This window comes from Corvus kubaryi, unplaced genomic scaffold, assembly GCF_017639235.1.
Source record: "Corvus kubaryi isolate FWS band 111438036 unplaced genomic scaffold, C.kubaryi_AGA036_p1.0 37300, whole genome shotgun sequence".
Classification (NCBI taxonomy): Eukaryota; Metazoa; Chordata; class Aves; order Passeriformes; family Corvidae; genus Corvus; species Corvus kubaryi.
This window is the reverse complement of record NW_024581093.1, coordinates 19086496-19100245: the sequence shown is the minus strand read 5'-3', so window position 1 is coordinate 19100245 and position 13750 is coordinate 19086496. Positions and strand designations below refer to the sequence as shown.

At 41.6% G+C, this 13750-nt stretch overlaps 1 protein-coding gene across 3 annotated transcripts in view; it reads right to left on the bottom strand.

Annotated features, from left to right (window-relative positions):
* PEPD (peptidase D) overlaps nt 1–13750 on the bottom strand; it is a 144808-nt gene that overhangs the window by 104073 nt on the left and 26985 nt on the right. For all 3 annotated transcript variants that reach the window (XM_042027690.1, XM_042027689.1, XM_042027691.1), the window contains 2 exons: nt 12653–12714; nt 2264–2308 (listed from right to left, as the gene is read on the bottom strand). In XM_042027690.1, coding sequence (XP_041883624.1) covers nt 2264–2308; nt 12653–12714 — 107 coding nt within the window. The remainder of the gene's footprint in view (nt 1–2263; nt 2309–12652; nt 12715–13750) is intronic.

Genomic DNA, 13750 nt, shown 5'->3' with positions numbered 1-13750 from the left:
GATCCTTAACCACAAACACTTTACTCCTTGTCAGTACTGAACCATTTTTTCAGCACTTTATTAGAAGACTGTATAATACTAGAGTTGCCTTTTGTAGCTCCCAGTTCTCCCTGGCTGGTTCAGAAAGCTCAGCCATTTCACCTCCAGCTGGCAGTTTGACAGCATGGCATAGAGCAAAGTTTTTCTGACAAGTATCATGTAAAACACAGTAGTTCAGAGCTTGCCAAATCTGAAATTAAATGCATCCCTGAAAGGAGATGATTCAAAGGATGCGATTTCCTACCCCGGGATATAACCCAAAAGAATTCATCTTCCTAAATGAAAAATTTTCTTAATTCTAAAAATATTGCTTTCCAAAGAAACTTTCTTGGCCAGTAACTTGACATTCCAAGAAGATTTCTACTTCAGTAAGCTTTAATAGACATAACCTATCATTCACGTGTTAATTTCACCAGACACTTAAATCCCAACAACCTTCTTTAACTTACTTCTGACTTAAAATGAAAGCCACCAAACTCAGTAAAACCTTTTAAAATATTTCTGAATGCAAATCTGAACTTTTTCTTCACTGAGAATTCCTTTTCCTTGAAAGCCAGCTGTAGGGAAGGTGCATACCAAGGATCCCTCTTCCATGAGGCTGCAGGAAGAACTAAATCAGAATTCCAGGCTGTCACTCACAATTCACTGAAGAGACGATTCTTTCTACCGCAGCTCCAAGTGCTGCCTTTCTACTGCCTCAATGCTTCACCTCTCTCAGTACAACCTCCACGGCACCGACCTTATGTTTGTCCATACCTGAGCTTCCTAAAGAAGATTTAATCACCCTTTAATTGAAACCACAGAGGAGAAAAACTTATCAAGTGATACCTTGGTAAGGTGGATGGAAACAACCTGAAAGCTACCTTGGGAAAAAGTCTGTAGCCCTACTCCAAAGCCTTCTGCAGCTAAAATTGCCATCTCTGTCCCTGTTGTCCTGCAGTGTCTACAGAGCAAAGCTTGGAAATCAGGGCCATCTCCAGGTCCTCTTCCTCACCCCTTTTAAATTCAGAAATCAAGCCTATAACATAACTTCTCTGTTTAGGAAAAGGAAGGGCACAAATTCTAGAAGGACAGAATAGGCAAGATCTAAACATTAGTCCCCCTTACACTCATCAGCAGTAGCAAGGAGTCCACTACCACACAGCTCCAGGCCCATGCATGACTCAGGGGTGGAACAATGTCTATACAAAGCTTCCCTGCTTCCCAGTTCCCTTTTACAGCTTTATGTCACACCAAGCAATGAAAAACATCTGCAACAACAGATATGTGACCTTTTAATAATTCTACATGTTCTGAAATCACTCTGACGGTCAAAAAACATACCCACAGTTTTCAAGCTGGCAATTAGCTGTAGATGAAGACAGAAGATGGTTCTCAGCATACGTGCAGAAAACAAACATTAAAAAACATCATATGTAGCAGCATGTAATACAATACGCTACAACAGTGGTAGTCAGAGGGTACACCTGTGTTCTGAATTTTAAGATTTTAAGCTTATCTGTCTTAGCTAAGGATTTGCTTCCTCATTTCTATATTAATACACAGAAAAAAGCTTAGATAGAAACCTAATTCATTAACAAAAATCCACTATGTTCATTCTTCAGTAATTTCCTAAATGGAAAACTAGATAGCCTTAGTTATGGAGCAATCAGCAATCAGAAAGTTAGTGATGTTGACCACAGGAAGAAAACTAGTAAAATGGAGTAGCTTTGCACTTAGTCACACATCTAGTTTGTCTGCTTCCCATAGGCTACCGCAGAATTCCCCAAGAATTACAAAGTACAGTTATATGAATAATAATTCAACAAAATTAAGGCTGTTAAAATATATCCTGGAGAAGAAACAACACCTAATTAAATACTACCTGTTTAGACAGAGTTTTGATCTACATTTGATTTCTGTTGCTAGAATATAAATTATCCTCAGTTTTTTTCCCATTCATACAAATTCATATTTACACGAATGTGACTGAAACCCTAACACATCCTACAGAATGTGTATCCAGATACAATGCTTAAGAAATGTTAAAAAAATTATTTAGTTTTCAATGCTGTTACCCAGCCCTATTATTACATTTGTATAATATTTCCAGTCCATAACATGAAATCAACTTAAAATTAAAACTCCTGTGGTAAAGTAGGTGGCTTCTGCTGAGGGCATCTCTCTGAAGCAATGGTACAGTATAAGCATGCTCAACACTACTCAAAGATTTTATGTTACTCACCATTCTGCAATTTCAGGATGAAGGATTTTGTTGTTCACATTAAATCTAAAAAAACCCAAAGACATTAATATTAAAAAGCAGCCAGACACAACAGCAGAGACTACATATTTACTCTTTCTTTTTTTTTAACTGTGTCTTCTCTGAGGAAGTAAAGTGAAAACAAGCATTGTATGGGAATTCAACAGAGAACCCAGTGAGAAGAATGCATCTAATTTTGAAATATGAGACTAAACCAGATACATCATTTTAAGACTGTCCAGAACCCAGTGTAACAGTATGCTTGAGACATTCCACTTCTTTTGACAAAGGTAAAATGTTAGGTAATCAGTTCATTGCTGTGAGTGTGGGGTGGACCAGACTGACCTCCAGACATTCCTTCCAAATTATTGTGATTTTTACGTTGCTCCTCAAACACTCTTCAATGAAATTAAACACAGTGAATTGCAGATTTCATCCTTTGTTTCATGCCTTCCTACTTTTGCATGCACAGAAGGTGGCCATGTGATAAACAAGCTTGCTTAGATGGTGAAAAGGAAAATGACCCCTCCGTGTCTTTTCCAATCTACAGAAGAGGCAAAGCAGAAGATTCCAACTCGCCTTGGCCTCTGACACTTCACTATTTTTCTGTTTATTTTCTACATGAGTAATTCATGTATTCTTGGAATGATTTTGAGGCTCTCTAAACAGTAACACTACAGTGGCAAATAGAGTCAGAAGCTGAGTAATTAGGTGGAACACAAATGGATTTTCAAGCATTGTTAAAGGGGGTTTTTTGCTTACAGTTTAAAGGCCTAAGGAGTGTTCTGCATCAAAGATATTTTTGTCTGCTCAGGACTGTTGGCTCTCCTGTTAGGGTATTTAAGAGAATTAAAATGCTAGAAGGCTCCCAACAGTTCTTCAAAAGAATGTTGTGAGGCAACAGTTCATTTTCCCACATTTTTAAAGGAAAAAATTAAATCCATTCCAGGTTATTAACCATTCTTTATACCTCAGAAGGGACCAATGAAAGCACAAATCCAATTTAAAAAAAATTACTTAGAAGTCACTTTTAATTGTATAAGGGTTTTCCTGTGTCCTGAGAAAGCAGAAAAAACCCTATGTTTTTCTTTTTCAGAAACAGATGCTCATAAACTTATAAAACCCTAATATGGAAAAGGGTAATAGCTCTGTATTCCTACTCCAAGATACAAAACAAAAACTTATTACAACATTCAACAAGGACAAGCTGTATGGTATTCAATATTATTGGGTATTAATGAGAAATCACTGGAAAAACAACTCAAGACAAAAAGCCACCCACCAGCCACAGAACAATGCATCATTGTAGAGTAAAATTTGTCACTTGGAAACAAGAAAGTACCAAAAGGGCATATTTTCAATTTAATCATCACCATCTCAAAAATTATCACTTATGTACACCAATGCAGAAATAATTCTAGAATGGAAGAGACAGTACAAATTTTTACAGAAGAAAATATATGAATGACATCGCAAAATCAACCAATGAATATTCTAACAAGGCAAAATCCTGAGCTCCCTGTGTGGCTGGAGAACACACCAACTGACACCACCACAGAAAACCAAGACACAGAATTATGCTGCAGCTGTAACAACAGACACAAAACCTTTCAATAATGTCATCAGTATGTCAGACAGAAAACAGATCAATGAAGGCAAATGTAAGGAGACAGTGCAGCACTGGAGTGTCCAACACCAGCTCTATGCAAATAAGAGTAAACTATGGTTATTGGGAAGTAACAAAAGAAAACAAAGCACAGGGAAGGCCAGTTACAGAAGGAGCTGACTTTGACTCTGAAAATCCACATCTCAAAAAACTGACAAGATCACTTTAACCACAAGCACAAATAGATGAAATCAAAAGCAAATCAAATGAGCCAAACATGAACCTCATAAAAGACGACTGTCCCACCTGAGCATTCAGAAAAGGGGGGAAATTGTACACTGATGTAGGCTTACAGCAGCTCACTCTTTTAGAAAAGCCATTTCAGCCAAAATCCCCAGATTTTATCGTTCCTGGCTATAAAGGCTCTTCTTGAACTGTCTTTGTGCTGCCAGAAATCCAAGTCTTACTGGCTGGGGCCACCTATTATGTGGCAGTTCTTTAAAATTCTGGTTTGCTGTCAATTGGGGAAGCTCATTAAACACACAGAGAGGCAGCAGGATTTAATCAGGAGGGTGCTGGTGGGTGGAGAAGAGCCAGGAGGTCATCAGCTGAACAGAAGTTCTCCCTCTCACCTGACAGACAGACTTTCTGATGTAATGCCAACTAGAAAAGATGTTAGACCTCTGAGACACAGCATCAATGCATATGTGCAGGAGAATATACTGTAGGTCACTTTCCCAAGGAACTCAAAGATTAAGGACAGAACTGTCTCAGCTCCGCTCATCCTGTGGAAGCTGTGGGTCCTGTGTGAGTGGCCAGAAGGCCACCTATTTATAACTGTGAGACTTCTAAGGCTGATGACTTAAATTATGCTTCATTTTGGTTACTGTTGTGGTTTAGGAACAGTATTCTCCAATTTAGTGCTCTCACTAAAACCACGCCATCGCTGCCACTCACTTTCCCTCTTCCCCTCCAACTGGAAGCACAAAATGCAAAGATCACGGGTTGAGGTAAGACCAATTTACTGGAAACAGCAATGAGATAAGAAAACATACAGTAACAGCAAAAATATTAATAAGAAAAGGTGTAAGACAAACAACTTACATGGAAAAAACCCCAACAATAAACAAAACACCAGACTGTTCTGCCAAAATGTTTCTCCACAGGAAAGAACGCCCTTCTCTTCCAAAGCAAGAGAGTCCCTTCCTCCCAGCCCCAGCAATGACATGAAGTGGTGTAAATATCATCTGGGTCCACGGCTGTGAGTTCTTTGTATCCTAGATGTCATCCAGGTCGGGAGAGCTGGTGTGCTGTCTGCTGGTTCCTGCACCAGGAGCTCACGACTGCTATCTGAGCAATCCATACTCACTGTCCATGGTAGTAATGGCACACAGTGACGGTGTCATTCAGCAACCAGTATTATACAATTCAACATTACAAACTGTTCTCACCCCAAAATCAAATCCCCTTGAGGTGCACATCATATTTCCCCATCCCTCTGCATCACCCACCAAGAGCGCCCAGGTCCTTGAGCAAAAGCAATCCCACCCATGGGTTTGCCTTTGCCTGAGGCAGGATAAATCCACACTGCCTTCCCTAACACATTTCTCATATGCACCACAGGGACTTTATCCCCTGCTACGGTGCGTGGAGCTTTTGGCTGACCAGAGCCAGCTCCATTGGCAGAGCCTCTAGTGAAAACTAACCAGGTGGCCTTCAGTAAATGTAGATCCTGATGTCTAAAGGTCCCACCACCTCTTGCTTTCAGTGTGGTTTTTAACAGTCCATTGCACCGTTCAACTTTCCCAGAGCTTGGTCCGTGACAGGGAATATGAAACCCCCACTCAGTCCCGTGCTCTGTGGCCAAGGTGTCCATGAGTCTATTTCAGAAGTGAGTCCTACTGTCTGACTCAATTCTTCCTGGGGTGCCATGTCACTGCAGGACTTGTTTTTCAAGGCCCAGGATTGTGCTGCAAGCAGCAGCATGAGGCAAAGGATTAATCTCCAGCCATCCCGTGGTTGTTTCCACCACTGTCAGCACACAGTGCTTGCCTTGGCAGGCTTGGTAGGAGCATGGTGTCATCGATTTGCCAGGCCTCCCCTTATTTATATTTCCACCATCGTCCCCCACACCACAGAGGCTTTACCCCTTTGGCCCTGCTTGATGGCAGTGCATGTTTCACAGTCATGGATAACCTGGGAGATGGTGTCCATGGTTAAATCCAGCCCTCAATCACAAACCCATCTGGAGGTTGCATCTCTTCCCTGATGACCCGAGGTGTCATGGGCTCATCAAGCCAGAAATAACTCAGCCTTGTGTTACCAGTCCAGATCCACCTGAAACACTTTAATCTGGGCAGCCCAATCCACCTGTCTGTTGCTGATGTCCTTTGGCAGCCCTCCATGAAGGACTTTGACAGCCACATTCTCTACCCAGGCAGTGATGTCTTGGCACAATTCAGCAGCCCTGATGGGTTTCCCTCTGTGCTGCCAATTGATCTTTTCCCATCAGTCCAGCCACCCCCACAGGGCATTTGCCACCACCCACGAGTCAGTGTAGAGGTAGTGTTGGCCATTTCTCTGTTTCAGTGGTATCCAGGCCATCTGGAGGCTTTCAGCTCTGCAACCGGACTTGATCCACCTTGTCCCTCAAGAGCTTTTGTGACTCATCACGTAGGACTCCATACAGCAGCTTTCCATTTTTAGTGTATCTCTATGACACAGCAGTGAAGAGAGGGCATCGCTTTTCCTTTTCTGGTAGCTGATGATGTGGTGGGGCCTCCTCAGCACGTCCCCTCTCCTCCTCTTATGATGATAATCTGAAATTTTCAGCTTCAGGCCAGTTCGTGGTAACTTTCAAGATCCCTGGGCAATTGGGGTTTCCTATTCAAGCTCGCTGTGTGAGATTACTCCACATGGCATCAGGGCCAGGATGTGTGGAAGGGACTTCTCTGAACATCCAGCCCAGCACTGGCAGTTGGGGTGCCAGAAGGAGCTGTGCTTCAGTGCCAATTAATCAGAAGTAACATCAGCCCTTCTGTCTGAGGACTTGCCCACTGGAAACTGGAGCTGCTTTTATCCTTGAAGAATTTCCTGGGGTGGTTGTTCCTCCTCTCCACTCACATACCTGTGCTCCCAGGGCAGAGGCAGGGTTTCCATCCCACTTCCCCACATCCTCTCTGTGATCATGCAGGTAAAACCACAGGTAACATCATGGTGTGTCTCCTCTCTCTGGCACAGGGGAGCACTTACCAGGGACTGGTCTGTACTGGCAGGGCATGGGACACTTCTTTAAATTTCTTCAAATTGTTGGACATCCTTGCATAGTCTTTCCACAGATGTGATGCAGAACCATGGCAGGTAAGAGGTACTTTTTTCATATAGCTTGCATTTGATAACCAAGTTATCCTCCACTGATTGTTCATATTTCATGACCTCACTGCCAGTGAGCTGGCACACAGCAATGGCATGCTCTATGGCAACTTCTGCCACATGGTTGTGTACACTGGATGTCATCTGGACTTACAGGGGACTGCTCATTATTTATACAGAGTACCTCCAGCACAGCTAATTCTCTCAGGTGCACCTTGCTCCATGGTGTTCTGCTTGTCTCTCTGCACTACTGGACCATCCTTGAGAGAATACCTTTCCCTCATGCTTGACAGGAGTTGACTCCAGAGGCTGAGTTTCTGTTCTTTTTCTAATCCCCTGGTGAACCCTGGGACAGGGATCTCAGCTACTTGGCTTCACTCCTTGATTCCATATCATGAGCCACGATATCCCAGCACTGGAACTGCTGGGTCACCAGGGGCTCTACCAACTGCAGCTGAAATCTTTCTGCACACCTCCCAGCTCACCTGCGGATAGGGATCGGGTGATTATCTCTGGCCCTGCCTCTTCCTCCTGTTCTGAGAGCCCTGCTTCCTCTTCATCCCTCACTAAGCAAATGGATTGTCTTGGATTTCTTTTTCTGTACAGGTGCAACTGCTCCTGGCACGGGTTGTTCCTCCAGCTCAGCTGCAGTTGCCTGTTGCTCTGCTTTCCTCCTCCTCCCCCTGAGGGTGCTGTCTAGTGATCTGTCTAGTGACCAGCAGGGTCTGATAAATCATAGCCAGAGCCCATCATGTTGCATAACTTTGTGTCTCTCTGGAACGGCCACAGCATTTTTTCCATCACAGATTTTTATCACTTTAACAGGGTCCTGTAGCGGTTCAGTGGTGAACTTTCAAGTCTTTGGAGCAGAATAGTCCTTCAAAAGTAGTCCTGTTTTCTTTCTTTAGTGTTCCCACTAGAACCACAGCGCCACTTTCTTCCTCTCCCCCTCCAAGTGGCAGTACAAAAGGCAAAGATCATGGGTTGAGACAAGAATAATTTTCTGGAAACAGCAATGAGATAAGAAAATGAACAGAAACAGCAACAAAATAAGGTATACAAAAGGTGTAAGTCAAAGTAGCAAAGAAAAGATTTACATGGACAAGCCCTTGACAATAAACAAAATACCGAATGGGACCATTCTGCCCACCACATTTCTCTGCAGGAAGGAACGCCCTTCTCCAAAACAAGAGGGAGTTTTCTCCCAGCACTGACATGAGCTGGTACAGAACAACGTCTGGGTCCTGGCCATGCCCCCTCCCAGCCACTGCAAAAAATTAACCCTGTCCTGGCCAGAACCAGGACATTTACCAACAATGCAGCTGAACAAACCAACCACATCCTAAAAGTTACTGGTTAACCTCAACAGTAAGAGCTTTTCACCATCAACAGTATGAGTATACAAATGGTGTGTAATTCTTGTAATTTGTGCACAAACCCCTACAAAAAATCCCCCAACTGTGGCCTCCCAGCAAAGTTTTGATCTCACTAGACAGCAAACAACAAAACAAGTACTACCCTAATGTTAAGAGGATTAGGCAGCACAATCTAATTCTACATTTTACTGCAATTTGGAAACTGACAATACTTAGATGATAAGATATGTGGTCTTGAGGAAGAAAACAAATTGGCATTTGCTACAGTTGCAATCTGTACATATTAATGTTTCCATTTAATCAATGCAGAACTAAGAAATACTACACTTTAAGGCATGTCCAAATTGATTTCATACTCCATTGTCCTTTCACATGCAAGACAAATTCATTAGTTAAAAAAACCCTAGAAATCTACACCTCCCATATAAAAGCACTGTATAATGAGACCTCTTTTTGTCAATTTAATGAATACACTGTGTGTCTACAGCGATAAAAATCTAAAACATATCCATACACAATGTTAGAATTTTCTCCTCTTCTTCAACATGGAGAGTCTTTGTCCTAATGAACTGATTTGGCTATGCAATATGAAAAAAAGAAATTCACTACCAAACTTTAAACATTAGGTACATTGCTTAAACTGTCCATCATTTACTTCAATTGACTCTGAGGATGAAAAAAACCCTGCCAATACAGTGAGCAAAGATTTATTCAAGTGTTTTAAAGTATATGGCACATTACTGTTCAACCCTACAGGTTCAAAATCCATTTTCTATATGGTGAGTCACACCCTCTCAAAGCATTTTTACAAGGGCTACATAACTGACATAAATAGATTTTTTAAAATCCTGCACATTTTCCAGCCTGAAAGATGGATCCATGAATTATGAAAAAGACCTGCAAACACAGAACCGGCCTCTATTAGTAAATAGAAATATGTATTTCCAGAAAAGAAAGCACTAGAACTACTTTAGAAATCTGCCTTCTACACTTAAGCCTTCTGGGGCAAGTGAGAAATCCACTTCTGCAGGATTCTGAAGAGCTGCAAACAGAACTGACCTGAGGGGAGTCACCAGGAGCAGCATCAGGAAACAGTCCAGGTCTCCTGTCTCAAGCCCCTGTCCCAGGGCTGATCCCCCACTGACCCCCAGTACCACCCTCTGCTGAGCAGGGCAGCTTTCTGTGTACCCCTGGCCTCCGTTCCCACAGCCTGCAGCAACAGACCAGCTTTTCTTAAGGACAACATCCTTTGCTGTATGAGAGAGCTATCCGTAAACTAATGGAAACCATTAAATAATTCACCAGTATAGGCTCTATACTACCAGGATAGAATCAAGCTCGGCTATTGCTAGCATGACAAAAATAACTTCAGGGTGATCTTCTGGGCACAGAAATAACCCACGACCACAGTAGTCATTTTGTCTCAAATGACTATTTATGACAGTAGAAAAATTAACCAAATAACTTAGATAATAATGTTCCACAAGAAGTTCAGAAGGTTCAAAAAATAAGGCAGGGAAGCAACATCACTAGGGCAAGAAAAATACAGCTTCTGATAGAAGCAGATGAACAGCCTGCAAAGAGAGTGAGATTCACCTTTTCAGGAAATTAGACATTATTTTCATTATTATCCATCATGAAACACCTCCCACGGCCCCCACCCCCCACTGGGCCAGGTCCACATAGGAGAAAAAAGACATATGGGAGCAGGAGAAACACAAAAGGGTCCTAGCAAGAAAATAGATCTTGGCCAGGTAGCCAGAAAACAAAACAAACAGGAGATCAGGCATAAAATAGAGCATCATGGCCAGGGCAGAGCCCAGCTGAGCCAAGAACTGAGAGAGCCAGCAAGGCACAGTCACAGGCAGGCAGGAGGGAGCACAGTTTGAAGGAACACATTGTTGGGTATAAACTCTGTGAGTGTAATCCTCTGGGAAACAATCAATACATCTGAAATACATCTTTCTATAAAGGAAACATTTGCTACAGGAGAGGTAGACAAGCAGGAAAGCAGGAATGTTGAAAATGGTTTGGGTCTGTAATGATAACAAACATAAAATGGACCGGCTTACACAGAGCGTTACAAAATTCTGAGCAGAGCTTAAAAGGAAGCTCGCCCCGTCCTCCAGACCACCAACTACCCCTGGCACATGGACCAAGCACGAGCTCACCACAGCCACCACAGCCCGGGAGAAGACACAAACAGAATCAGGGAGATCAAAGGAAGGCACAGTATCTCTCAGAAGAGGGGAGTTGATCCAAAACCAAAACCAATGCATGCTCTTCCATACTGTGAGCTTGGGAGGGGAAGGCACCAACCAGACCCATCAAAGGCAGCAAAATGAATGACCTAGTGCTTAGGGGTGGAGAGGGATGAGCATGTGCCAAGTCTCAAAAGAGAAATATCTCCTAACAGCTGGAAATCCCTGCTAGGAATGGAGAAGCACTCCCTCTGGAGTACACGGACAACATATTTACCACTGAGAAGCCAATGCTTCAATATCATTAAGTATTGTAGGAAATGCTCTATTAAAATCTCAAACGAAGTGCTAAATGGAGTGGCTTCCTAGCTTAATGTCGACTAGTGAGCGGGCTACTAATTGAACTCTTTAAACAGAGTTTAGTGAAATTCAGGGTAAAAAAGGGGGTTTTGGTAGTTCAAACTGACTTTTGTACATCATTCCAATACAGAACTGCTGATGAAGTTAATACCTGTTTATATTTCATGTGGAGGTATATCGGATAAAACAGGAGATATTGCTCCACACAGGCAGTGGGGAGTCCACTTGAATGCAGAGAGCATAAGATGACTAACTACTTGGACAAAGCAACAGAACTCACACTGGTTGTAACAGCAGAAAGGACACCAAACACTCATTAAAAGTGACTTGCATGTATTCTATAATACTTCATACTTAAGTCAGTGGGCAGCAAAAGCTGTCTAAATGCCTGGCACCTTGTTCCCAACATCCCCGACAGAATCATTAAGTTCCCATTTAGGATACAGAGGGGAAAACGAAGTAATTATGAAATCAGATTCCAGATCACTTGACACAAAATGTCAAGATCCCAGCAGAAAGCATGCTCAGACTATACAAACGAGCACCCAGACTTGCAGCAAATTCTGTGCATTACCATCTTCACTGTAGAATGAACATGCTGTTGACAGAGGACAATGGAGAAAAATATAGTGGGGTGACTGGAGTCAACGATCATAAAAAAAGGCCTCAACATCTCAGCACAACTGCTTATTTTAACACACTTTTTAATAAGGGGGGTATATTTCTTTTTCGCCATTCACTTGAGCTAAAACAGAAAATTATCTCCTTTTAAAGATATCATACAGAACAGATAGTTGTATTTCATTAAAAATTGAGGCCACCATCCTCACATCCCAGAGCAAGCTGTGATGTATTTCTAATTACTGCACTTTCAAAATACTGCATGCAGGAAGACATTTTCACCCCACTAGTAGCCAAACTTCATAAAAAGACAGCATTAAGGGACACTAAAAGATCACATCTAGACAGAGGAATGATTATTCCTTTTTTTGTGATTTGTGATTTTATTTTACACCTGTAATGTAACATTTTTTCAGAAGACTGTGCATACCAGAGTCCCTAATATCTAGATTAATAATGTGCAGGGAAATCAGTAAGAGAAAGAAGCTACTCTTAAAGATTAATTTTTCTGCAATCTGAAAATCAAATATTCCAATCCCCAAAGTGGAAATGGATGTATGAGGACGGGTCTATTTGGTTTTAAATAGCTACAGTAAACACAGACCAAGAGATAATTTGGATTAATTTAGATGCAAAAGAGATTTCAGAAAAAAAAAAAACCAACTGTATTTCAAGTCATTAGAAACATGTATCAAAATTTCTATGGAAATAAAATGTTTGGCATCTGATCTGCCATTCAACATTCTGCCACTAAGAAAAAAAGATAATTTAAAATATAAAATGAATTCAATATAACTGTGTAACAATTAATGTACAAAAAAGCCGTGTCACTTACTGGCTGATCCCCTCAAATGAAGCTTCTTTGGAGACATTTCCACTATCAGTATTAACACCACGCTGGGAGGAAAAAGATTAAAAATACTATGACTCTGAGCCAAACACGGGTATTTAAAATTTAAATCATGGGGAGAACTTGATTGCAGTAAGTATTTGGGAAAACTTACACATAAGTTTACCTGAATCACTATAAATAAAAAAAAAAAAAACCACAGTCCAGTATAAGAAATAATCAGTTCCATAGGACACCAGCACAGAACTCAGGTCAGGATGTGCTGCTTAAGAAAAAGACAAACTTCCATTTCTAATGCCCTTATGTCTTGAGAGGGAGATGTGAGACCTATAAAATAACTATACAGGGCAAGAGAATGAAAAATAGGCAAGTTTTCTTCTAAAGTGATTTAATATTAAAATAAATTATTGTGCCCTGCCCGGCAATGTTACTATTTAAATTTGCTTGCAGCTCCCCTACAGCTTTCCATTCAAGCAAGGAGCATAAGCAAGAGTATTTTGGCTGCCACACAGCAGATGAACACTTCTGACATGAGTCTGGGGAACCCTGCAGAGCAGCATTACAGTTCTGTATCTGGAACAAGACCAGAGGAGGAGAGGACCAGGTTTCCATTCAGCAGCAGACAGAGAAGTGCTCTTCCCTTCTCTGAACACTTCTTCATGGCAGTGGGAGGAATGTGAAAGCACCACAGCACCCTCCTCTCAGCCAAAAATTATGTGAAAATTCTTGATTACAACAGGATACTCCTAGAGTGATAACTACCCAACAACTCCATGTGAAGAAATGCACAGTAAGAAGCACAAGATGGTCAAACATTCCATTTCCCTCATTTCTCTTAAAGAACATGAAGTTAAGCCATAGGGGCATCTTTTAAGTGTATATGTGTGTATACAAATATAAACGAAAGAAAGACTGAAAACTCTTTAGGGCCTCTGTTCTTAGTGGATAAAGAATTCAGATCTGAGGCCATGTAACTTCCTGAAGAGGGACCTTTTTTTGTTAAGATTTCTGCCTGGTCTCTATCATGGGAAAACAAGAAATCCAGGAGCTGCCACTGCATTTGCTGTAAGGGAAATCTCAGAG